Source organism: Ciona robusta, chromosome 1 (genome assembly GCF_009617815.1).
Source record: "Ciona robusta chromosome 1, ASM961781v2".
NCBI classification, from domain to species: domain Eukaryota; kingdom Metazoa; phylum Chordata; class Ascidiacea; order Phlebobranchia; family Cionidae; genus Ciona; species Ciona robusta.
Window position 1 is genome coordinate 4,845,851 of NC_143235.1, and position 22,438 is coordinate 4,868,288.

General features: G+C 33.2%; 5 protein-coding genes across 7 annotated transcripts; 1 reads left to right on the top strand and 4 right to left on the bottom strand.

The window, feature by feature from the left end:
- Positions 1-166: 166 nt before the first annotated feature.
- Positions 167-4,419, bottom strand: LOC149741694 (hydroxyacid-oxoacid transhydrogenase, mitochondrial-like). Of its 2 annotated transcripts, XM_089888588.1 has the most exons (12): positions 4,246-4,419; positions 3,790-3,824; positions 3,704-3,732; positions 3,291-3,395; positions 3,104-3,207; positions 2,854-3,050; positions 2,610-2,793; positions 2,366-2,467; positions 1,411-1,560; positions 1,023-1,101; positions 783-962; positions 167-511 (listed from the first exon to the last, which is right to left on the bottom strand). In XM_089888588.1, exons 1-12 carry the CDS (start codon positions 4,317-4,319, stop codon positions 353-355), a joined length of 1,398 nt encoding a protein of 465 aa, XP_089744714.1. In that variant the 5' UTR covers positions 4,320-4,419; the 3' UTR covers positions 167-352. The 2 variants fall into 2 exon arrangements, with proteins under 2 accessions (XP_089744714.1, XP_089744722.1); XM_089888596.1 differs by lacking the exon at positions 3,704-3,732 and having other exon boundaries at positions 4,246-4,362.
- Positions 4,383-6,503, bottom strand: LOC149741695 (uncharacterized). Its single transcript, XM_089888609.1, has one exon. It carries the CDS (start codon positions 5,910-5,912, stop codon positions 4,581-4,583), a length of 1,332 nt encoding a protein of 443 aa, XP_089744735.1. The 5' UTR covers positions 5,913-6,503; the 3' UTR covers positions 4,383-4,580.
- A 1,726-nt stretch (positions 6,504-8,229) lies between these two features.
- Positions 8,230-10,958, bottom strand: LOC149741696 (proteasome subunit beta type-6-like). The gene is made up of 6 exons (XM_089888650.1): positions 10,799-10,958; positions 10,232-10,299; positions 9,675-9,806; positions 9,225-9,354; positions 8,888-9,032; positions 8,230-8,565 (listed from the first exon to the last, which is right to left on the bottom strand). The coding sequence occupies exons 1-6, from the start codon at positions 10,847-10,849 to the stop codon at positions 8,438-8,440; spliced, it is 654 nt and encodes a 217-aa protein (XP_089744776.1). The 5' UTR covers positions 10,850-10,958; the 3' UTR covers positions 8,230-8,437.
- Positions 10,959-12,668: 1,710 nt separating this feature from the next.
- LOC149741697 (uncharacterized) lies at positions 12,669-16,752 on the bottom strand. Of its 2 annotated transcripts, XM_089888574.1 has the most exons (15): positions 16,496-16,750; positions 16,226-16,411; positions 15,932-16,092; positions 15,749-15,878; positions 15,558-15,649; positions 15,278-15,443; positions 14,977-15,137; positions 14,637-14,689; positions 14,431-14,536; positions 14,204-14,356; positions 13,977-14,104; positions 13,834-13,919; positions 13,505-13,673; positions 13,362-13,447; positions 12,669-13,227 (listed from the first exon to the last, which is right to left on the bottom strand). In XM_089888574.1, exons 1-15 carry the CDS (start codon positions 16,614-16,616, stop codon positions 13,127-13,129), a joined length of 1,899 nt encoding a protein of 632 aa, XP_089744700.1. In that variant the 5' UTR covers positions 16,617-16,750; the 3' UTR covers positions 12,669-13,126. The 2 variants fall into 2 exon arrangements, with proteins under 2 accessions (XP_089744700.1, XP_089744692.1); XM_089888566.1 differs by having other exon boundaries at positions 12,991-13,227; positions 13,362-13,673; positions 16,496-16,752.
- A 2,971-nt stretch (positions 16,753-19,723) lies between these two features.
- Positions 19,724-21,720, top strand: LOC149741698 (actin nucleation-promoting factor WAS-like). Its single transcript, XM_089887746.1, has 5 exons — positions 19,724-19,837; positions 19,973-20,110; positions 20,506-20,592; positions 20,987-21,086; positions 21,614-21,720. The coding sequence occupies exons 1-5, from the start codon at positions 19,724-19,726 to the stop codon at positions 21,718-21,720; spliced, it is 546 nt and encodes a 181-aa protein (XP_089743872.1).
- The last annotated feature ends 718 nt before the right edge of the window (positions 21,721-22,438 follow it).

Sequence of the window (22,438 nt, forward strand, 5' to 3'; positions counted from 1 at the left end):
TCCTTCCTTCTTAGCAATTCGAAACAGTCGCGTATTTCCACGTAAGTCTAAACACAAATACGTATTCCTTCCTTTCGCCCGTGCACATCGAGTGTGACCTTGTTAGGTAAGGACCTTACACAGAGTATCTTATACTTATCATAAACAAAACCGTTCCATGTTAATATATTATTGTAATTGTGTGCATAGAGTGAAGCTATAATTGCAAAAGCGCAATAAAATGATTATGGTGTTGTTACACTAAAACAAAAACGGAAAATTAAAATATTTAAAAGCAGATTGCATATGACATGATGTCCAACACTAGATCCTATTGGCACTGATTAGGTTAGGATAACAAGTTTAAAAATGATTAATAAATTGTTAGTGACTCTTCCAACATATGCGTAATACTATCTTTGTCCACTTTTCTTGGAGATAACTTTGTGACTCTTTCTTGGGGAAGTGTGCCGGCAACAAGTGCGGGAATATCATCGCTGGTGTATCCAAGCTCAGAAATACCGTTTGGAATCTAAAAAAGTTTGGGCGTCGTTAATCCAGTGCATCTTAACCCTAGCCTATAACGCAAAAGTAGGTCGCCGGTTTATGAAATTGGATTGTGTCAATTTTATACTCTGAGTATTTGGGATATGCCTTAAAAAGGTTGATACGAACTACGTCGGCCATTATAAATCTATGTAATAAAATAAAAGAATGGTCAGACTGCCACAAAATGCTTATGATTTGATTTTATAATAACGGATAGTATTTTGTAGTTAGCACTCCTGTATAGTTCATTTTACCTGCAATTCACTCATGTATTTTAATAGAACATCTGATAACACGGCACCAGCATCCGATTTTTTAACATTCGTGATATCTGCTCCAAGAATCCCTGCAGCTTCAATGTGACGCTCAGGACAAGCAGGTGCTATAAATCTAAACACTGCAGGTGCCGTTATAACGACAGAGAGCCCATGTGGCTGAAAAAAACAAATTGCATAACTTTATACATGTAAAAATATTAAAAGATAGTTGCTTACAATTAGAGGGTGGTCTGGTGTATAATCTGGTGACTTGTATTCTTTAACCAAACCAGAGATTGGGTAAGACATACCATGGCTGTAAAATATTAAAAAAACAAGTTAGAGATGCACTTAGTTTAGGTATGTCAGTTCACTGAATCACAAAAATATCATTGTCATAACTAAAATAGATATTTGGTAAGCAGTAGCAGTTTGATGCGAAAGTTTGCTTTATGCGAACAAATTTTGTTTAGCGGTGATCAAACAGTGAACGAACTTCAATGTTTGCATATTATGTTTTAATACTAAAATGCTAATTAATATGTTTACAATAAATGAAATATCTATTTAGATTGTTGCTAATTTTAATATCTGGTAAATCCTGATGAATCAAAAAACACCTTACCACAAATGAACTCCTGCATTACCAAAGCCAATCCCAGCAAAGGCACTTGCCAAATGCATTTCAGATCGGGCTTCCAAATCTTCACCATTGTTGACAGCTCGTACAAAATAGTCTTTGCAAATTGACAACGCATGCTTTGACCATATATCACTGTAGGATAAATGTTTTAAATAAAGAATCCTAATTTCTGCATTTCATTACACAACTACACACATCATTATTTTAAACTCTAAACAATCATATAAAATTAACCTTGCATGGTGGGTCAACTAAAACGGTCCCTTTAATGTGTCCGCAATGTCCACTATGTCTGCTATGTCCACAATATTCGCTATATCCACTATGTAGTAAATGTGGACATAGTAAACATTGTGGACATGCATTAATTAAAGGGCCCGCTGAAAAAGTGAAAACAAGGCCAAAGGTTTCCTATTTCATACATCTTGTGCCTGCTGACTTGTTAACTATATGTAAAATAAGTTACCGTATTTGTAACTTTGTGTTTTTATCTTAAGTATAGCTAACCTATTGGATACCGCCTTTGTGACCACTGATTTAAACGAATGACCGTTATGTCTTACCAAAGAACATATAATAATCTTACCAAAGAACATATAATAATCACAGTGACTGTCACACTTTTATAATCTTTAGGTACGTAAAACACCCATGGTCTGATAAAATTATCTTGTAATATAAAATTAACGCATGTGCGACTCTTAAAACACAGTAGTTATTCTGTCCTAACACTTTGCCAACGCCTCTTTTTACGAGTTGGAGACTAGAAAAGTAACCAGCATGGAAGGGAGAATGAGGGAGCAGGAGCAGGAGGAGGCTCAAGGCACAAAAAGAGAGCTTTAAAACGTAACAGGACTATAAGGCAAACAAAGACTTACAGTAAGTAAATAGAATTTCTATGCAATAAAATAATTTCTATGTTCCCTATAATATTTACCTTATTGGATTGCTGCCTTGATAAGCTGGACGTAACTGAGGATCAAGAGGCCTTGGAAATCGCTTGTTAAAAGCAATGGCAGTAAATGATTCCAGTGCATGACTGTAACCACAATGATATACGAATTATACATTTGTATCATCTACTACAAAAAATAATTAAAAAGAAACCAAATCACAACAAAATTATGTAGCCCATGTAAAAAATTACATTAAAAAAAGTATTAGTTTAGTAGGTTGCTTACCAAAGAACATCAAATCCAGTATAACAGGTTACACGGTTCGGTAAATGCAAGAGAGTTAATGGATCAACAACACCAAGTGTCGGTTTCAGAGCACGGTTTGCGATCCCTGTCTTAGCTTTCAAGGGCAAGTAATCGAATATTGTCACACCAGTTGTCTCACTACCAGTACCAGCTGTTGTTGTAACTATACAGATAAATAACAGCTTGTAAAATATTAACTTAGCATATTTTAACAGTTTATTACCAGCAATAAGAGGTTTTAGAGCGCTTGTTACAGGTTTTCCTTTTCCAATAGGAGCATTCACAAAATCTAAAAATTCTGCATCAGGATTACATGCATACAAGTTAGCAGCTTTGCATGTGTCTATAACAGAACCACCCCCAACTGCAAGGTATGCATCAAAGTTCCCGCGTTTAGCAAAGGTAATGGCATCTGCAAAACTATGAAACATTGTCTTAGTGTAATTACAATGATTGGTGTGTTCACCAAGTACCTTTCATCAGTAGGTTCAACTCGAGTGTTTGAATAAACTTCAAAGTTAATATTCTCCCTCATTAAGGATTCCCTGACCACTTGAACGGGAGCTAACTGTTCCAACTGTTGAAAATACAGTAATAAACCATAATGTAAGTAATGGTCATCACTCATCATAGCAACATAATTTAATGCATACCACTTACATTTTTATCAGTAACCAGCATAACCTTCTTTGCTTTCATATTTGCTAAATCCTTTCCAACTTCTCTTGACACTCCGGGTCCGTACCTTATATTAGAGCATGCCATCTGTAAAATATTTTTAGAGTTAGCATGCTATACATAACCTCATATAAAGTATAACTTGGTAAGCAACTTAAACAGAAAAATCTAAGGCTCATAGTTCAATAAACACAAAACTAATTTTACTACAACATAATTAAAATCGTAATTTTTGCTAAAAAATCAGGTACAAATATATTAACATTTATAAAAGTTTTTTTATTAGTGAAACAAGGTGCCAAGGGTGTTGATTTTCTTTAAATTAAGGACAGGGACCAACATAAAATGAGAAAAAACGGCAAGAAATTTATTTACTGATTATAATAAAAAAGTACCTCAACAGCATATTCACAATCTTCTGGACCTACACATAGATAAAAATATTAAAGACAACCAACATTATAGATAAAATTCTACATACCTGTTGACAACATGCAATGCTGCATAGCAGTAATGCTGAAATTAATAAGAGTTTTTTAAACAAATGTATTTATTTAAAAATAACTATATATATATATAATGTCGGGCGCTGTGGCTAAGTGCACCTGCCTCTAACTCCAGAGGTAATGAGTTTAATGCTCGTTGTTGCTACCATTGTGGACGTGTGTGTATGAGTTATAACGACTGACGTTTTTTAGCCACGTGAAAATAAGGCAAGTTACATTCAATAATCAATATATTTATGTTTATTTAATTTGAAGTAGTAAAATATTTAACACAACACGATATTATTTATCGAAAATGATTAACAAAGATCAATTCCATTAAAAAAAGATTAAAAACTATTCAAAGTGTTGCAATATGCAATGTGTTGTAATTGCCAATTAAATTATTATTAAAAACAAATTAGAATGTGTGTGGACGCTAAAATACTTACCCTGGTTTGGAAAAAGACCGGAGCGCAGAAAAAGATGACTTGGTAATCATATTTCCCCATTTTACCAGTAACATATTGTTTGTTTCGGTACGCTCTACAAAAATTAAATGTCTCAATGTTAAGTAACTAACCCACCCCTACTTAACATCCACAGTGATAAAAGTAAAATATATATTAGTTCAATAACAATGTGTATTTATTAAAACATATTGTAGAGCTTAAAGAATATTTTATCAATATGAAACAGGTAGCAACATTAGCAAAACAAGGAACATACCAGTAAACATGACGCAAAAAAATGGTTAAACAAAATTAGTCAATGTCATCAAACTGTTTTACCACTCTGTTTGTGTTTCAATAGTAAATAATTGTGAAAAAATATCATCCTCTTTGCTAATATCTGCAGGTGTTTGTGTGCATGTGCTGGTTGCACTGCTCATTTGATTTGACCACAAAAAGAAAGAATCAGTTTGTGTTTCAATGTCGTTTAACAGATCATCTAAACTGCCAAGATCCTTACTGTTGGTTCCACACTCAGTACTAGACTTTACGCCAGTTTGAGTTTGAGCTGTGCATTGAAGGCGAAAGAAATCGGAATCAGTTTGCGTCTCAATATGAACTGATAAATTGGGATCAATCAATTCCTTGTGTGTTGTAATGATATCAACCATATTTGCATTAATACAATCAGGCTGTGTGTATAAATTTGCATTCTGATCAGTACTGAATAAATCTAGCGTATCCTCTGTTTGGCAGGTGTTCTCTGATCGCAACGAAAAACCATCCACCTCATTCACAAATTCAAGCGTCTGGGTTGCCATATGTTCCAATAGATTTTGTTTTTCTTGTCCATCATTGAGCAACATACCTGAACAATCAGTTTGACTTGAAAAATCTTTTACATTCCATGCATTTATTTGATCCGTATTAGACCCAACTGACTGCAACAGTTCCGCTTTTGTTGTGGTAAAACCATGTACTGCAGCAGGTTTGCTTTTCACAGAAATTTCATTTGGAAATATTACATTTTGAATAGAAGTAAAATTGTTTTTGTTTTCTTTGGGAGGTTGTATACACACTAACTTTAATTTTCTTTGGCAGGTCTTGGGTAAAATATATTTTGGATTTGGTTTTGGTTTATAGTTTACATCAGTCTTCTTTACCTTTTCCTTCTTGTTTGTTTCAAAAAGCAGCCTTAAATCATGCGGCAAAACATGATTTTGTCTTTGAATATGAGCAAGAAGACCTCTTTTGCTTGTATAAGCTACATTACATGAACAGATGTACTTGACACCACAGTCTTTCTCGTGTGTATGAGCTGAGTATTTACTTTTAAATTCCTTATGGCACTTGGAGCAATAGTTTCTATTTTCAGTATGGACAACCCGTAAGTGTTGTCTGAGGGCTATTAAAGATAGAAACGGCGAAAGACTGTTTTTCAAACTATGGGGACATGATGTAAACAGACAATAATATTCAATGGGCCTGTTTGTCAACTGTTCATTTTCATCCAAATGTGCGGTTAGTTCATGCACTAGTAAGGCAACTTTACTTTTAAAGGATTTCTTGCATAATTTCTCTGAGCATGAATGTTTATTTTTGCCTTGCTTAAGTTCATCCAATGTTGGAGTTAACTTTATACATTTTGTGTCATTTTCTTTAGACATTAGTTTTAAAATTCTGAATTGAACATGTATAAGTAAAACATAGCCTAAATTACATTAGTAAGCAGTCCATACATAGGAATAAGCGCCAGCAGTTACCACCTTATTTATACCTGATTATTGTAGATGAACTTAAAAAAGTACTGTTTTTGGTAAAAATGGCAAGTGCTAATGCTATTTAAAGGGTTTTGATGTAACCAGTAATTGTAATTTATGAATATGGGTTATGCTTTGATTGGAAACAAGAAACAGGCAACTAAAAATATAACTGATTTAACATTTGGTTGCAACATAGGGGTCATAACAAATCTTTTCAGTTTGCGACAAAGTAAAGGTAAAAGGTCTGTGATGTTTGCAATGAATGCCCACTATATATGCATCAATGCAACAAGCACCTAAATAAGACCTCAGCGATCCGAGGTATGATTGCCATTGCCCATTGTTACATTACAAACCCCATGTTTAGTTTTGAAAGTAACTAAACTAATACGGCAAAAATGGGACAATAGGCAATAATGACAAAACAACAGACACTAATCTAATGTAATGGGTCACCCAAATTATCAGCCATACATCAAAAAATATTTAAAAATTCCCCACAAAGTAACATTCATTCATTCAATACAGTATAATACACATCAAAGTAAAATGCACAAGCTAACCATGGTAATACTGCAGCTGGTGACCAGTTAAAATTTTAACTACTTTAGCCGATTTTTCTTTCAAATTCAATTATGTGCAAAGGTTAAAACTGGGTGGTGAACGGTGATGGTAAAATTAATTATTAATTTTAAATTAAAAGTTACTTGTATTGAAACATATTTTCGGTCAAAGCGCTGTTCATATAAACACCCAATTCCACCAAATACGCAGAACGACAGTAGTATCGCTGAAGAACAGACCAACAGACACAATACTGGTACCCTTTTTGCATGGTCACTTTTATGCGCGTAAGTACTCGCACGCAAAAACAAAGTTAACACGCATAACGTCATAAGCGTGTCATCTGCTGTAGGAGCCAGGAGGTTGGTTGTTACTCGCATCATAGATACCTAAACATATTTAGGTATCTATGCTCGCATTATGCGAGTTTTTAGCTGGTAATAGCCCCATAGAGCATCAAAACCTATTTTTTAAACTAGATTTAACAACATCGCGCTAAAACAAGCTAACTCAATGTTGATACGCGCTATGACCATGCAAAATAACGCGGTAAGCGAGTTATCATATGACGAGTTAATGCGAATCGCTATTCGCACTAACTTTTTACCATGCAAAAAGGGTATAGGTGTTTTTACGAGTACTCTCGCTGTTTCCTCACAAGCCTTTCTCTTGTCGATTGAAACATGAAACGCAAAACCCTGTCGCGCATTTGGTGCAAGATTGAGCAATTACACACGTGCGTTGTGCAAACAAGTGATGCAACAAACCGATTTTTTTTTCAGTTTTTTAGATTGTGCGTATTGTAGCGGTTGATTGTGCTCTAGCTCAGATTTAATGATATAAAGATAGCTAAATTTAACACTAATGCATAAAGATTGAATATAAAGCAACGTTGTATAGCGATAACAAAAGCATGACAGGAATGGAATGCAGTTTCGCTGCTTTCGTAACATCTACTTTCCCGTCATTCTAATCGTGATAATAAAACAATTACCCAGTTGTGTGTATATGCCAGGCGAGGCAATTGCCACATGACAATGACGCGTTTTATTGTTTTGCTACACGTGTTTTTCGTTATATAAACCTTTCACTTTCCTGTACTGTCAGGCAGTACGGGGCTTGCAATACCCTGCTGTTCTCACTTTGTCTCTAAGCTCGATGTCGCACTTTCACCGTACAATAAACTGAGATGTGCCGTACAAGTGTCATACATCGGTGTGCAATGCGTTACGGAGTCGGATAGCGTGTGCGTCGGGGCAGGATGGAACAGCGTCGTCGCGAGGCTGCGGAGCGCGAGCAACAACTTCAACATTAGCCGCCCCCCACAGTATATTAATTAGGTACCCGGAATAATTCACAGAACTTATTCGCCTAATAGCCCTAAGCGCAAACTGCAAGAAGTGGCAATTTTAATTTAACGTGTGTTTACATTACATTTTAAAGTTATTTTAATACAGAGAGACTAAATTATATTACCGCGAAAACTTAAAAACACATACTTGATCATCTTATAAATTTTAGGCTGATTCTCATTTTTTTCTGTAAACCAGTTAACTTAATGACGAATTAACAAATAAAACAAACTTTTGATTCGTCTAAACTTTAGCATAAGTAAGCTTTATTTGCTTTAAATTCTGGGTATGGCTCAAAACACAAATTTTGTATTTAGGAACTTTAATTTTACCCAGCAAGAATGTATTACCAGCTTCTTGTAATAGGTGCCAGCATAAACAGCAATAGGATCATAAACAAAGTCTTTCTGTAAACAGCACACAAACATAGAAACTTCTCAATGTGTGACAAGCAGCGTCATGAATTTTAAGTTTTTGTAATTTGTGCTACTGAAAATTGTTGGTGGTGCTATATCATCCTTCATAAAATCTTGGTAAATCGTTTCCAAGGATAACTTTTCTTTCAACTCCTTCTTTGGTGATGACAGCCAACCTGACAACTCCTCCACTTGAACCATCACGATTAATTGCAAGCGATAAAGCTGTGTAAGACAAAAGTTATATTCACATAGCTTCATTTAAAACTACACTTTCACAGTAAACTCAATAATACAATTATGTATGTCTTTCAAATCACATACCACATTAAAAAATGTAATAACAAATAAATCTACACCATATTCAGTAGGAGTAGTTAGTCTATGGACATTGTATATATATTTACAAACAGTTTTTCAATGCACAAGGTTAAAAAAAGTAGGCTAGTCATTGATATTGTACCAGCATCGAAGAGGGAATGTAAAAAACTTTCTAACAAACTTCCTATTAAAAACCTTTTACATAATATATAATAAATTAAGGCACCATTTGTGCAGAATTGAATGCATTCATCTTTTGTCATGTTTTCCTTGAATGTTGCATCCACATGACCATATATGTACGTACTACCGGAGCCACCAATAGAAAACTGTTGTCGTATTAACATCCCCCCCAGCGGTATTGTGTAAACCTAATAATCAAGATTTTAATAATTAAAATATTTTTTAGACATTTTTACTAAATTAGAAAACTAAATCAAATTCATTAGTCATTACCCATTGTGCTAAACAAAGAAAATGATTGCACAAAAATATAAGTACTAAAAACTAAAAAGATTATTTTTAACTGTAACCATAAGTGCTAAATGAAATATAATTTTTACTTGTCCTCCTTGCTTTGGGTCCCACCCTGCCACAATTATTCCAGCTGTGAGATTATCACGATAATCATAACAATACTGACGAAAAATTTCTGCAGCTTTTTTTACTGATGGTAAACCCCCCATAACAATTCTGTAGAAAAAATAAATGTAACTTTATGTTTGAAGTATGATTACAAGTAGATCATTTGATGTTTAGTAAAAATAACATTGTTGGATTGAACAGGTGACACAACAATTTTAATAAAAAATAAAAGAATATACATTAAATAATAAAAGTAATACCATTTACTTGCGATACTATTTTAAGCTACAATAACATAACATATTTTTTTTTGATGCAACAAATGTCTAACAATGACGAATGTCAAATTTAATTAAAATAAAGATGAGCTGGGATTTAACAGTTATAACATGCTAACGATAAACTTGCTAAGGAACAATAAAACCCACCCATCTAGTTCCACATTTGCAGCAACAGCATCTGCAATTGCCTGTGTATCAGCAGCTGAACCAGATCGACAACAAAATATGCGATCGTGTATTGGTGTCAGTTTGTCAGTTACTCGGTTCGCAATGTATGCTCTGAAAAAATATGGTTACTGTAAAACCTTGTAAAGGTGTCTGTACACAGTATCCGGAATTCATCCGTTTTGTCCGGATTTTGCTGCCGCATGCGGAACTTACTAATGGGTTTGCATAGGACTTCGCATGCCAGATACTGTGTACAGCCACCTTAAAAAAGGTAACTAATTTATCCCCGCCGACCTTGTGAGCTAGGTTGGTCCTTATAACACAGGTTTTCTGTTTCATACACCTTGATGACCTCTGGGTTATAGCAAATGCCTGTTAAGTGTCTTGGTAAAAGATACATACTCCCGCAACAGTTGCAGTGACAAGCCTTAAACCTGATTTTACATGGGTCCATCATTAATGACATATTCCCAAATTAACAGATATCAATGATATGATTTGAGTAGAAAAATAAACATGAGTCATTAAATTCATACCCGGATGTAGTTCTTGAATCAGCACCAATCACCACTCCCCCATCAAACTCTACTGCCATAATTGAAGTCTGGAAAAAAACAATATTTTTATTTTTCAAACCTTTATGCAAGAAATATTTTTAAAAATTGTTTCAAACTTTTTGCACAAGTGAAGAATCCTTCGGCTTATATTATGCTGGTGGAAAGTGTTAGAGCTTGGTAGTTAGGGGTTGTTTTAGGAATCAGTGGTACAGTTTGTAAATAAAATCGCTTGTGCACCTGCCATACTTTGCGGGCTGGTTAATAGTGATTAGGTTTAATGCTTATACGAGTTATTATAGTTACATTTAGCGGCCAGATATTGTCGGGGAGGATTTTTGAAACTAGTGAAGAATCTTTCTCCCCCCCACCTTATTTGCTAACCACTAACCCCTATAACCACTAAGCCCTTAACCATCAACACCTAACCCCCTAACCTAAGGGTTAGGGGTTAGTGGTTAGCAAATAAGGTGGGGGGGGGGATTCTTCACTAGCACCGGATTTTTAACCAGCACCCAGCAAATATATATTTAGTAAAGGTTAACTTACACCAGTGCTAACTTCATCATCAGCCAAACCGTAGTTTCCATAGTTATCCATTAAACAGCAATGTCAAAGTACAGTGTAGAATCCAAAACAAATTCTAAAGCTGTAAGTTGCCAATAATGAAATAACAGAATACAATTTTATTGAACAGTCATATTAAAAATAATTAAAATATACATATACTGAAATTGTGGTAAATATACGAAAACGTATAAACCAAAGAGAACTACATACATACACTCATATTACATACATACATGACTTGCATGTTACGGTTACGAGACAACATCATTCTGGCAAAAATATAGTATAACTAGAATACTAGTTTTCTATGGAAATATGTCAGAAGTTGATTTTTTGTCTTTTTGGAAAAAAGATATCATTGTTTATTATCTCTGATAATTACAGTTATAATAAGTATTGAAGCAATTAATTCGTATTTGTAAGTTTTTTCCTATTTATGGTACATGCCATTCGCAATTTCGCGGTGCTTCAAAACAGAGCCATACAAATACCTACGACTCTGCTTCAAAAAGGCAATGGCAATACTTTGAAAAGGGAACAAGAGAGCTGCGCTTTTTAGGACTTGGCACGGACTGTTATATAAGGATTGATACAGTAAAGAAAACCCTGAGTTGTATTGCACACTTGAACTAAACAGTTTCTTTGGTTGAGGTATTTATGTTTGAAATATAGCATTATTAAAATAAAAACAGAGTTTGACAATTAAAACTTACAAAACTACAAGCTCTCTGCCTATTTTTGTCTATCATTAAATTAGTACCCACAATAAGTGATTTAAAAACGTATCCCATTTTACCCTGAAACTCATTTTACCCCACCCTACTGTACCTGTGTGGGTGATTACTTCGATTTTGTTCAACTTATTTGGCAACGATGGTTTGATCTTAAGACTTTTTGCTTGTGGCCAACTTCATAATCTCATCAAAACGTTTGTTTTTGAGAATTTAACTAAGTTTTCTTTTCCTAAATAAATATGCAATGCTGCTAAGCAAATACAACATTTAAAAAGTTAAAAAATAAAATAATGATCATTTTGAATGCTCGCTGATTGATATATTGAAATTGTTGAATTTTTGTAGTTTGCAAGTTTAAATTGTCAATCCAGTGTTGTAGTATATTAAAATGGACTAAAATATTTCATACAGTGTTTTTTGTCGAATAAAATTAGCCTTGTGAAAAAAATGAGATATGTACATGAGAACAATGGACAGGGGCAAATATGGCATAAACTAGGAATAAAATCAGCATCAAAATACAGTTTATATACATATAACTTAATAACTAAATAACTATATATATCGAGTTTATTTGGTAAAGAAACTAGCAGAGCCTGTTAATTTCGAAAAAGTTAACTACAAGTTGTAGAATACTATTATTAAAAACATTTTTATTTTTGTGTCCCACTTTGCCCCACTAGGTAGTTTTGCAAGTATTTATTTTCACTTTGAAGGGTTTGTTGTTATTTTAATACTTCTATCTCCTTTTTAACTATTTTAAAAAGATATAATAACAAGATAGTGTATAAAAACTATATTCCAAAATTCAAATTCACTTACAGTCACTTTGGACTTGGGTATATTAATTTAGAAAAGTCACTTACGCAGAGTACAGTGCGATAATACTTTATACATTTTCTGACAATATAATCAAAAATGCATTTGCAGGATACAATTTTTATCAATTGTTGTCCGAATAATCGTTATACAATAATATACTGTAGTCAACATGTTAAAAACTATGCGGTGGAACAAAATAAAAATGCTTATACTTGATTTTCCTTGTTTACTATCATGCATGCTTACACTATGTTCGCTGCTACTTTTCTGTTGTATACACTCATATTTTATTTGTTTTTTATTATGGTTGCGGAAATCAAAAATAATGCACAAAAATTATTGACAGGATAGAATTACAACAGAACAGTTCTAAAAACACTGTTTCGGTAAAAGGTACATAACTGAATGGTTAAAAACACATGGTCACTACGCTTAATGAACAAACAACCTGTGTTAAGATATTTGAATACAAAATTATTATTATGTTTTGAAAAAACCTTGGAGTTTTACAAGAGGACTATAATAAATTGTGAGAAATAATAAATATATTTACATGATCATTATTTAAAGCAACATAAAACAGTTACCATTTCATTATAAAGTTAAAATCAATTAAAGTTCCAATTACTGTAAGAAATCAACTTACATAATATTAGTCCATAATATTAACACAATAAACTGATCAAATTTAAAGTTTTTCCATGACAAATGTAAAATACAGAAACTTTGTATCAGATTTATAAAAACTAGCTTAACGATAGAAAATCATGATGGTGGATTCAATATCTGTAGTTGAATGGGCATAGGTCTTACTGGTATGATAATCTGGATTGTTGGTCAACCCATTCCAGTCTGTATTGAGTAAACAAAAATGAATAAATGAACTATAACGATTAATCTATAACTTGCCAAGTAATCTAATAGGCAAGAGCTAAACATTAAAGAAATTACATATGTATAAGGAAGACTACCTACATATAACTTACCGGTATAATCATTGCAGTCATTGGATTGTGTGTATCCATTTTTCACACCCCCAATACAAACGTATTGTCCATCACAATTATTTAATCTGAAATAAACAAAAATAATCTTAAAATTATTCCCACAATATTTAAGTTTAGCATACTTAACAGCAGGACACATAGCATAGTAAGTTCCGTCATAAGATTCAGCACGAATCTGTAAGAATCCAGTGGTTGTTGCTGAGTGCATGGAAGGAGGAACAAAGTTGCTCAAAGTAGATTTACCAATTGTGTATGTCACTGGTACTGCAAGATGATTGGATGCACATGGGGCTAAAATATATAACCCAGAATCAATAAATGTATGACAAGCATTCTAACCACTGAGTCACTCTGGCAAACAACTTGATGTTATGACTTCTTAACATCAAAGTTTTTGTTCTCTTCGGAAAATATATATAATTTAGGTACTAGTTGTTCTAATAAGAAAAACCTTGCCAGGTGTAGTTTTTGAAAGGTTGCAACATTTTCTGAAGAGTGGATTGCATCTGAACTTTGGTCACAAGCCGTCCACCAGTTCTGAAAAGTTATTATAAAAGGGACACCTTGTATTGAAATTTGTAAGGAAAAAAGTACCTTGATAACATTGTGTAACCAACCATTATTCTTCTTGGATAATTTCTTATATAAACATAATAATTGTAATAATCAGTGTAATGATTGGTAGACTCTGACAAAGTGAAGGTGGAAGATGAAAACCAATCCTGAAATATAAGAAAATTGTCATTCAATTGAAAGTAAATAACTTTAATATATTTCAATTTGTTACATTTACTTGAAAAAATATAACGATATGTTCATACCTTTGTATTTTTAACAGCGAAGACAACGTCACACACACTTGAAACATTTCTTCCATAAACACACCTAGCTCTGTATTGAAGCTCAAAGTTGCCTTCTGTCATTTTACCGTTGTATGATGTTATGAAGTCACTGGAAGGTCGGTACCCTCGAATCTAATATTTAATTTGTTAATACAATAAAGTTAAACTTCAAAAAAAAACATAAATATTCCATCAGCATAACATACCCGAAAGTTCCCAGATGAAGATTGTAAATTACGATTTTCAATTGCTATTACAACAATAAATGGGTGAGATTTTCTACTGACAACTAAGGATTGGACAGGTGAACATCTGGAAATTTGCAAGTTCATTCATATACAATACTAACACTGCTTTAAGATATTCATTTTGTTTACTCGGTTGATAAAACAAAAAAGGAACATTATCTTACTTGTATTCACTTCCATACTGAACGTAGTAGCCACAATAAAAACCAAAATAAACCTGTATCACAAAAAAATAAATAAATATCTATTATTATAAAAGTAAACAAGAAAAAATAATCTGCTTGAAGTAACCTGAATAGATAAAATATTTCAGAAAAAATATTGTCAGTTGTCGATATTTAATTAAAAAAAGAATGATTTGTTACCCATTGTCTTCTTTTATAACTTCTGTTGAAAATTTGTTACAGCACTAAGAAACTTTTATTAATATTGTATTGATGATACTTAGTTTCCTTTACCATACCATGAATGCACGAAACAAACCCTTTTTTATTGAATATTTACCCGCATTCCATAGGAGGTGTAAGTACCATTTCCACCATCTTGCAAACGATCAGTTGTTGAGCCATATGTATATTTGTAAAAGTCTGGAATTCCAGAGGTTAAGCTGGCTGAGAGAGCTGCTATAGCATCAATCAACTTGTCAACATTGGATGGAAAGGTAACTGAAAAATGTTTTGTTTTTTTTTACAATTGCTTCTTAGTTTGATCAGCCATTGTAAATAATTTTAAAGTTGTTCTATGTTGTTATATATGAATAGGTAGTACCTCACTAAAATTTGCATATAACCAAGCATCTACATACCAACAGTTTTGGGGCTCATTGGGTAATGTCTTGTGTAGGTTGTGAATAGATTTCCTCCATGTTCGTCAAGGAAGTTGTTACTTGTGTGATATTGTAAGCTTGCTAAGGATTTTGATTGGTCCACTGGTGTTTTGTTTGGTACGTGACGTAACATCAGGTTAGCAGCCTGACAAAAGTGAAACTAAATGATTCATGCAGATTATTTATTAGTGTGGGTGGAGCGGGAAGTTTATCTGGACCATGCATATAATGACTTATAATTAACAGCTTATTATCAAACCTTAATGGATGAATATCCAATATTCTTATAATCAGCTGAAGTGGCTTTGTCTGCTTTTCCAAATAAGTTTGTGTTCTCCCAGTTCCTTGAAACTTTACACATGCAGTGAATATTAATTTAAAAAATAACATACGAAAGTTTTGTATATTTTTTTAAACATTATTTAACAAATTGATATTAAATCATCTTACATAGTGAGTATCGTGGTAGGTCATTACTGAACCACATATCTCCAGTTGTGCATTTTCCAATAATATCATTCTCATGGACGGATGCTACTAATGTCCAACCACCACCAGATGTTGTCATGTCACAAAATGCCTGAAAAATTCTCTTTATATATTTATATATGTTCAATGTCCTTTCACTCAAACCTGAAATGGTACAACAGTGCCGCTTGGTTGTAGGAAGTAATATCCATCATTGGTCACTCCTGATGTGTTCTTTATATCCAGGCATGAGAGAGCTGGGTTGGTTAATGTTCCATAGGTACCAATGTTTGTTGGAGTATTGGTGGTAGTTGTTGTGGTTGTAACTGATAGAAAAAAAAAACAAGTTAAAAAAGTATCAATATGCTTGATTACAAATGAATTTATTAGTAAATTGTACGTTTTGTAAATAAAAAATAGTTAAATGTTTAAGTAATAGGGTTAAATAGTTTTGCTAACCTTTATCCCCTGAATTCTGTGATGAAGTGCTTGTACAATCCACTGCAGCTTTATTTGCAAGAGTGTAGTGAATAACAACAGCACTAACTGTTATAATCACCACAAATATAATAGATGCAAATATTTTCCAAAATTTTTGAGAATGCCGCTTGTTTTGAGCAGGTTGTACGTTGTTTTTCCTTGCTCCTGAAAAATAGAATTAAAATTACATGAATGAGTACTCATTGTATACAAAATACCAGATGTGATTAACGAAAAATAATTACCAACCTGCATTTTCTTGTCTCGACTCATTAGAATAAATTTCTTCATTTTGGTCGCATGCTGCCAGAATGTTATTGTATGCTATTGCCTGTACATTGTTGTTTCTAGCTCGATAATCTTCATCCATTTTTTAAGATCAACAGTTTGCAGTTAGAAGTGAGTATCTGTCTTGAAAGTGAGCCTTTTTATAAACCAAACTTATTGTGGGGGTGGGTTAAAAATAGCAATAGATATTGAGCCAGAATTGACGTGCCATCACATCTTCCTGATTAATATGTGAATCCACAGCTTTTATGGTAGAATTACTTAGCCTATTAAATGCAAATGAATGTGTGGGAAGAAGATTTCAATATATGGTGCAACTCTTTACCTAAATGACTAATCGCGGAGAGTATTAATTACTCGAATTTCGTGTTTATATATTTTTTTTGCACGAACGCAAAAATAGTACATATTAATCCACATAAATGTTTTTATAACAAAATTAGAGTAAATAAAGTGTTTGGATTACAACTGCACAAAACTCCTCTCCTGGTGGACCTTACCAACAGCCTTAAAACTCTTTAAATGCCAAAGATGAACACATTCGCCAATTTAAATAACGGAGGTGCAAAGATTATCATAATATGGGCGAAAGCGACCTTGCACCTCTACTTCAGGCGTTTCTAAAACAAACAGGTTTATCTTCCTTTCCTTTAGACATTCATTATTGTCTGCGATAATTCGATCGAGCCTATCAATAAAAGGCGCTAATCTTAGAGGCTTCAAGAACAAACAATCTTTTGTATTAATTGAAACAAATAAATTAAAATTCTTGGTATATTTCCAGGTACGTAAGTACGGACAGGATAACCGTAAATAACCCAAAATACGAGTAATTAATACTCTCCGCAATATTTAACATCCATCCCCGCACTTTTTTGAAGAAAATTATGTTTCATTTTTTAGGTATTACGTAGCGCTATAACATATTCGAAGCTGGATCGGGAGAAAATTTCATAAATATATTTTTATGACGAATATTAATATTCAAATTTAAAAAAAAAAATTAATTATTTTTTCGATGGGGATAACATGCTAGTGACCTACATAGATGTATGCGTAAGTTATATTTTCGCGAAAAAAATCGAAAATTTAATATTTATATGATTCAAGTTATGACCATACTTGTTTGTATTCTAAACCCTTCCCCGCACTTTTTTGAAAAAAATGATGTTTCATTTTTTAGGTATTACGTAGCGCTATAACATATTCGAAGCTGGATCGGGAGAAAATTCTATAAATATGTTTTTATGACGAATATTAATATTCAGTTATAAAAAAAAGTTGAAATTAATTTTTTTTTTGATGGGGATAACATGTGAGTGACCTACATGGATGCATGCGTAAGTTATATTTTCGCCGAAATATTTTAAAATTTAATACTTGTATGATTCGGGTTATGACCCTCATACTTGTTTGTATTCTGAACCCTTCCCCGCACTTTTTTGAAGAAAATGATGTTTCATTTTTTAGGTATTACGTAGCGCTTTAACATATTCGAAGCTGGATCGGGAGAAAATTCTATAAATATGTTTTTATGACGAATATTAATATTCAGTTATAAAAAAAAATTGAAATTAATTTTTTTTTCGATGGGGATAACATGCTAGTGACCTACATAGATGTATGCGTGAGTTATATTTTCGCAAAAAAAATCGAAAATATAATATTTATATGATTCGAGTTATGATCATACTTTTTTATATTTAACATCTATCCCCGCACTTTTTTAAAGAAAATAATGTTTCATTTTGTAGCTATTACGTAGCGCTATAACATATTCCAAGCTGGAACGGGAGAAAATTCTATAAATATGTTTTTATGACGAATATTAATATTCATAATTAATATTTTTTCGAAATTTTTATTTTTTATTTTAGATTCGGTACCGCTGGGGTCTAGTTAGTACAGTGTCCAAATTTTAGGTTGGTGGCACCAGTAGAAGGTATCGAAAATGGCCGCTAAAATATCTGTATTCTAGGATCACATTGGTGTCTAAAAGCTTTAAGCTAAGTTACACTTGAATTTAATGTAACCACCCCAAGTGAATGGACATTAAATGGCTTTGTCGGTATGGATTTGGTGCAATGAATTTTGCAGGCAAGTTCAACAAAAGTGTAACACCAAATTTAATTATTTACATGTAGACTGTACATTGATGTCTTAAAATGTGCCTCACAGATAGATGGCCTGTACAAATAGTTGTACAACTACGATTTTAAATCCATACATTAATAAATAAGTTGTCAGTCATACAATATACAAAAATAATACCTAAAACAAGTTGTGTATATACTCATTAGTCATAAATAACTGTAACGCACCTTTCTCTGTGCAACATATCTTTCTCCTTTCGCGGGATCAGGGTTCCGGTAAGACAAAATGCACTGCCAGTTCATTACGGTGCCTGCTCTACATGCTTGGCCAGATCGGCTCCCAACATTTTAAATAGGGACGTTTGAAAATGTTGCTCCTACACTCATAAGGGCAACCACGAATACAGCAGTGCGCTATTTTTATAATACTATATTTGTACGTCTGTATAAACAACAAACTGCCGAGATATGCACAAGACTGCAATTCAACACTATTATGAAATCGGAATTAGCACGGATTCACTGAAGCGTGACCTGTCTAAACTTTTTCGCCAGTTTCGTATCTATATGTTTAGGTATCTATGATATAACCAGTTTATAATCGAAATGGTCACACGGTGTCGCTTGTTTCGGTTTATTATTGCTCAACCCAGTGAAGTTGTATTACTGGGAACGTATTACGTATATATGTTAGGTATTTTAGGGAGCTATATTTAGATTTTGTATTATTATTATTCTGATTATATCCGCTATATGTTGTATATTGTGCAAGTGGGGTCATTATCCCTTGAGAATACCACTGGTTTAGTGGTTTACTATACTATCTTTATTATAAATCGTTACTGACGGTTATTCCCAGTTACCACTAGCATAGTTAACGTTAACCATAGACAAGTGCTTAGGAAGATTGAAACATAATTCATTTTATATGTAGCTGATCTGTAATATTTGGTTATAACCAAACAGCAATATTTTCACGACAAACTATTTTGAACTTGTTTTTATTTCAACCTGTGTTTTAAATCCAAGCTTACGCCTAATAGTAAATAAATTTATATATATTTAATAGTTTTTAAGGCTTAGTGTTTGGTAAAAAATGAATGGACCAGGGCAGCAGCGAAGGCATCCACCTGCCCAAAATGTTCCGTCATCTCTTCTTACTGATAGTGAAAACAAAACCGTGTTCCACATGCTTGGAAGAAAATGTGTGGTATGTTTTCTGTTGTAACTTTTTTTTATTTGAAGTGTTTAAACCTCATGCTTATAGTTGAGGTAAAGGTATAGCTATATTGGTAAGGAATTAATTAGTGTGGCATAATTTGGTACTGTATTTTTACTTTCACAGACTCTTGCAACTGGTGTCGTACAAGTATATCTTGCTGATGGTTCTGGTAGCAAATGGCAGAAGAGATGCACAGGAGTTTGTTGCTTTGTCAAAGATAATCCCATGCGTTCTTACTTTATCCGAGTTTACAGTTTAAAGGTGAGTTTGGAATATTATTAGCTATATTCACCAAGTCTGAGGTGACAGGGTAAACATCGAAACTTTATGCACCCATCTTTTTTAAATATTTACACTTCAAGTATGACAACAAGTATACAGTTTGCAATTTGCAGTTTGCATGTAACGTATCGTTTGCTTCAGGGCTTTTATTGACTACTTTGCTCTTTTATATATGTACTTGTTGACAATGTAAAACTTGTAATATTCTATATAACAAAGTATATAGGCTATATAATATACATTTAAAATTATATCCATGTATATTTCGTATTTATGTATATATAATGGTAGATATTAATATTATATATTGCTGCAAACTGCGATTGTAAATTTGTAAGTACTATGTATTAAATGCAAGATTTATCTTTTTTTAGAATGAATCACAGATCTGGGAACAAGAGTTATACAACCAGTTTAAGTACAATACACCACGTTCATACTTTCACACATTTGATACGGATGTATGTGTTTACATTTGTGTCATTCGGGTTTTTAGATTTTAATAGTTAGCCTAATAAATGTAATTGTTCATTTTTTGCCATGAAAGTAGTAATAAATTCATTAAACATGTCTGACTGAATCTAGGTAAAATAAAGTTTTTGACTCGAAGCCTTACAACCTTCTTAAGTGGTATCTTCTATGAAAATTTAAATGTTTAAGTCTGTTATTAACATTGTTTGATGTCATATCAGATGCTAAACCATTGTTTCATTAGCTCAGTTTTTCTGGATAATGGTTTATACAAAATAGAGTATTATAGAACTTAATATGCTGAACAGCTGAAGCAAAAATGTAGAAACCGATTTTTTGAATTAATGTTTTGTTATTCATTAGATGTTTGGTTTTTGTTTGTAGAAATGCCGTGCTGGGCTTAACTTTGCCAATGAAGCAGAGGCAAGTAAATTCAAGCAAGTGGTCGAGGAAAAAATTCGACAAAAGCAAGAGAAGAAACAAGGTAGGTTGTGCCGGGTTAAGTTTAATATAACACTTTTGTTAGTGTGTTTTATTACAAAACATGAGTCTTAAACAATAAACAATTAGAAAAAGCTAATAAACAATTAGAATTAAGTTTATTAATATATACCATAATAGTAGCTGCTAAAATGTGTGATAAATAGTGATTAAGATTTTACCATTTTTTACTAGCTTATACTTATAGTTCTGTGTGATGTTTTGTGTGCTTTTAACTTCCACTGCATTTATTTGTGATTGTAAAAACTTTACAATATCAATGTAGTAGTTAGTTCAAATTGGAAAAGTTTTAATTTTCCTTTTGCATTTTTGAGCAAAGCTAGTTCAAAGCAAAGTTTTGCGCTGAGAAAGATATTTCCACTGAACTGTATAGGGAAAGAAACGTTTCTTGGAACGCTAGGTGGTGTTCTCACACCCATACGCAGATCTGCTTAACCTTTCAAGCAAATGTTGGCAACTCCAAGTAATTTTCTCATTACATTGGCATAAACTTTACCCACCCAATCACAGGAAATTTGTCAGAGGAAGTCAGTATGGCCTCAACCAGCAAACTACATGAGCTGTGTGTGTGTCATTCAGTTGCCAGTAGCATGGTGACTTGTAAACCTCCACTGTAATTAAAATTGATTGTTTGACATTTTTATCAAGGCAAGGTTTGTATTCACAAAAAGTGCACTGTGTGCGTGGTAAAGATTGTTGTAACACCATCGCTATTATAAAGTTGATACCCGCTATCTTACGTCGTTTTCCGGGGCAGGATGAGTTGTCACTCGAAGCTTCAGTCTTCTTGCCATTACGTCATCGCGTGCGTTTGTTGATACTATATTTTCATTTTCTTTGCAATCTTATATGTACTGGCGTCAGTGGCGTATTTAGCACCATGCATTCCATGCTGTAATGCTTTAGTCCAAGCGTAGTGTTGCATATTGTCAACACACGAATGCTAAGGGAAAACAAAAGCACGCTCTGCGTCACCAACACCCCGCCTTATTCAAGTGCTTATGGAAATATATAATCAATTTTACACTTGTAGGATGAACCAGATAATGCGCTTTATAATTAGTTGTGGTCAATTTGTTGCTATATTTGCTAAACAAGGTGATATAACTGGCTGAACAAGTAACAACCTAATAGCGTTTGTTTGCAAACAATGTATCATCATTATGTCACTAAAAGTGTGACGCCCATTTTAAGTTGCAACAAACTCATACTCATCGCACAGAAAGTTCACAAAACTGTACAATAATTAGTTTTCGAATTTAAAGTAAGTGTCATGTTAACACTTAACTTGTTCACAAACGCTCAGTGCTTGTAACCAAATTACCGACGCTCGTA

Excerpts from the sequence above, each read along its gene's own strand:
- LOC149741696 (XM_089888650.1), bottom strand. The coding sequence starts at position 10,849 with ATGGATAACTATGGAAACTACGGTTTGGCTGATGATGAAGTTAGCACT. Across the intron at positions 9,355-9,674 it reads GCAAATGTGGAACTAGATGG|AATTGTTATGGGGGGTTTAC; the intron begins GTGGGTTTTATT and ends TTTTTTCTACAG. Across the intron at positions 9,033-9,224 it reads ACCCAAAGCAAGGAGGACAA|GTTTACACAATACCGCTGGG; the intron begins GTAAAAATTATA and ends CTTGATTATTAG.
- LOC149741695 (XM_089888609.1), bottom strand. The coding sequence starts at position 5,912 with ATGTCTAAAGAAAATGACACAAAATGTATAAAGTTAACTCCAACATTG.
- LOC149741698 (XM_089887746.1), top strand. The coding sequence starts at position 19,724 with ATGAATGGACCAGGGCAGCAGCGAAGGCATCCACCTGCCCAAAATGTT. Across the intron at positions 19,838-19,972 it reads TGCTTGGAAGAAAATGTGTG|ACTCTTGCAACTGGTGTCGT; the intron begins GTATGTTTTCTG and ends TTACTTTCACAG. Across the intron at positions 20,593-20,986 it reads TTCACACATTTGATACGGAT|AAATGCCGTGCTGGGCTTAA; the intron begins GTATGTGTTTAC and ends TTTTGTTTGTAG.
- LOC149741697 (XM_089888566.1), bottom strand. The coding sequence starts at position 16,616 with ATGGATGAAGATTATCGAGCTAGAAACAACAATGTACAGGCAATAGCA. Across the intron at positions 14,537-14,636 it reads CAGTATGGAAGTGAATACAA|ATGTTCACCTGTCCAATCCT; the intron begins GTAAGATAATGT and ends GCAAATTTCCAG. Across the intron at positions 13,228-13,361 it reads TGACTGCAATGATTATACCG|ACTGGAATGGGTTGACCAAC; the intron begins GTAAGTTATATG and ends TACTCAATACAG.
- LOC149741694 (XM_089888588.1), bottom strand. The coding sequence starts at position 4,319 with ATGTTACTGGTAAAATGGGGAAATATGATTACCAAGTCATCTTTTTCT. Across the intron at positions 3,396-3,703 it reads ATTGTGAATATGCTGTTGAG|ATGGCATGCTCTAATATAAG; the intron begins GTACTTTTTTAT and ends AATATTTTACAG. Across the intron at positions 1,561-2,365 it reads CAAGGCAGCAATCCAATAAG|TGATATATGGTCAAAGCATG; the intron begins GTAAATATTATA and ends TTTATCCTACAG.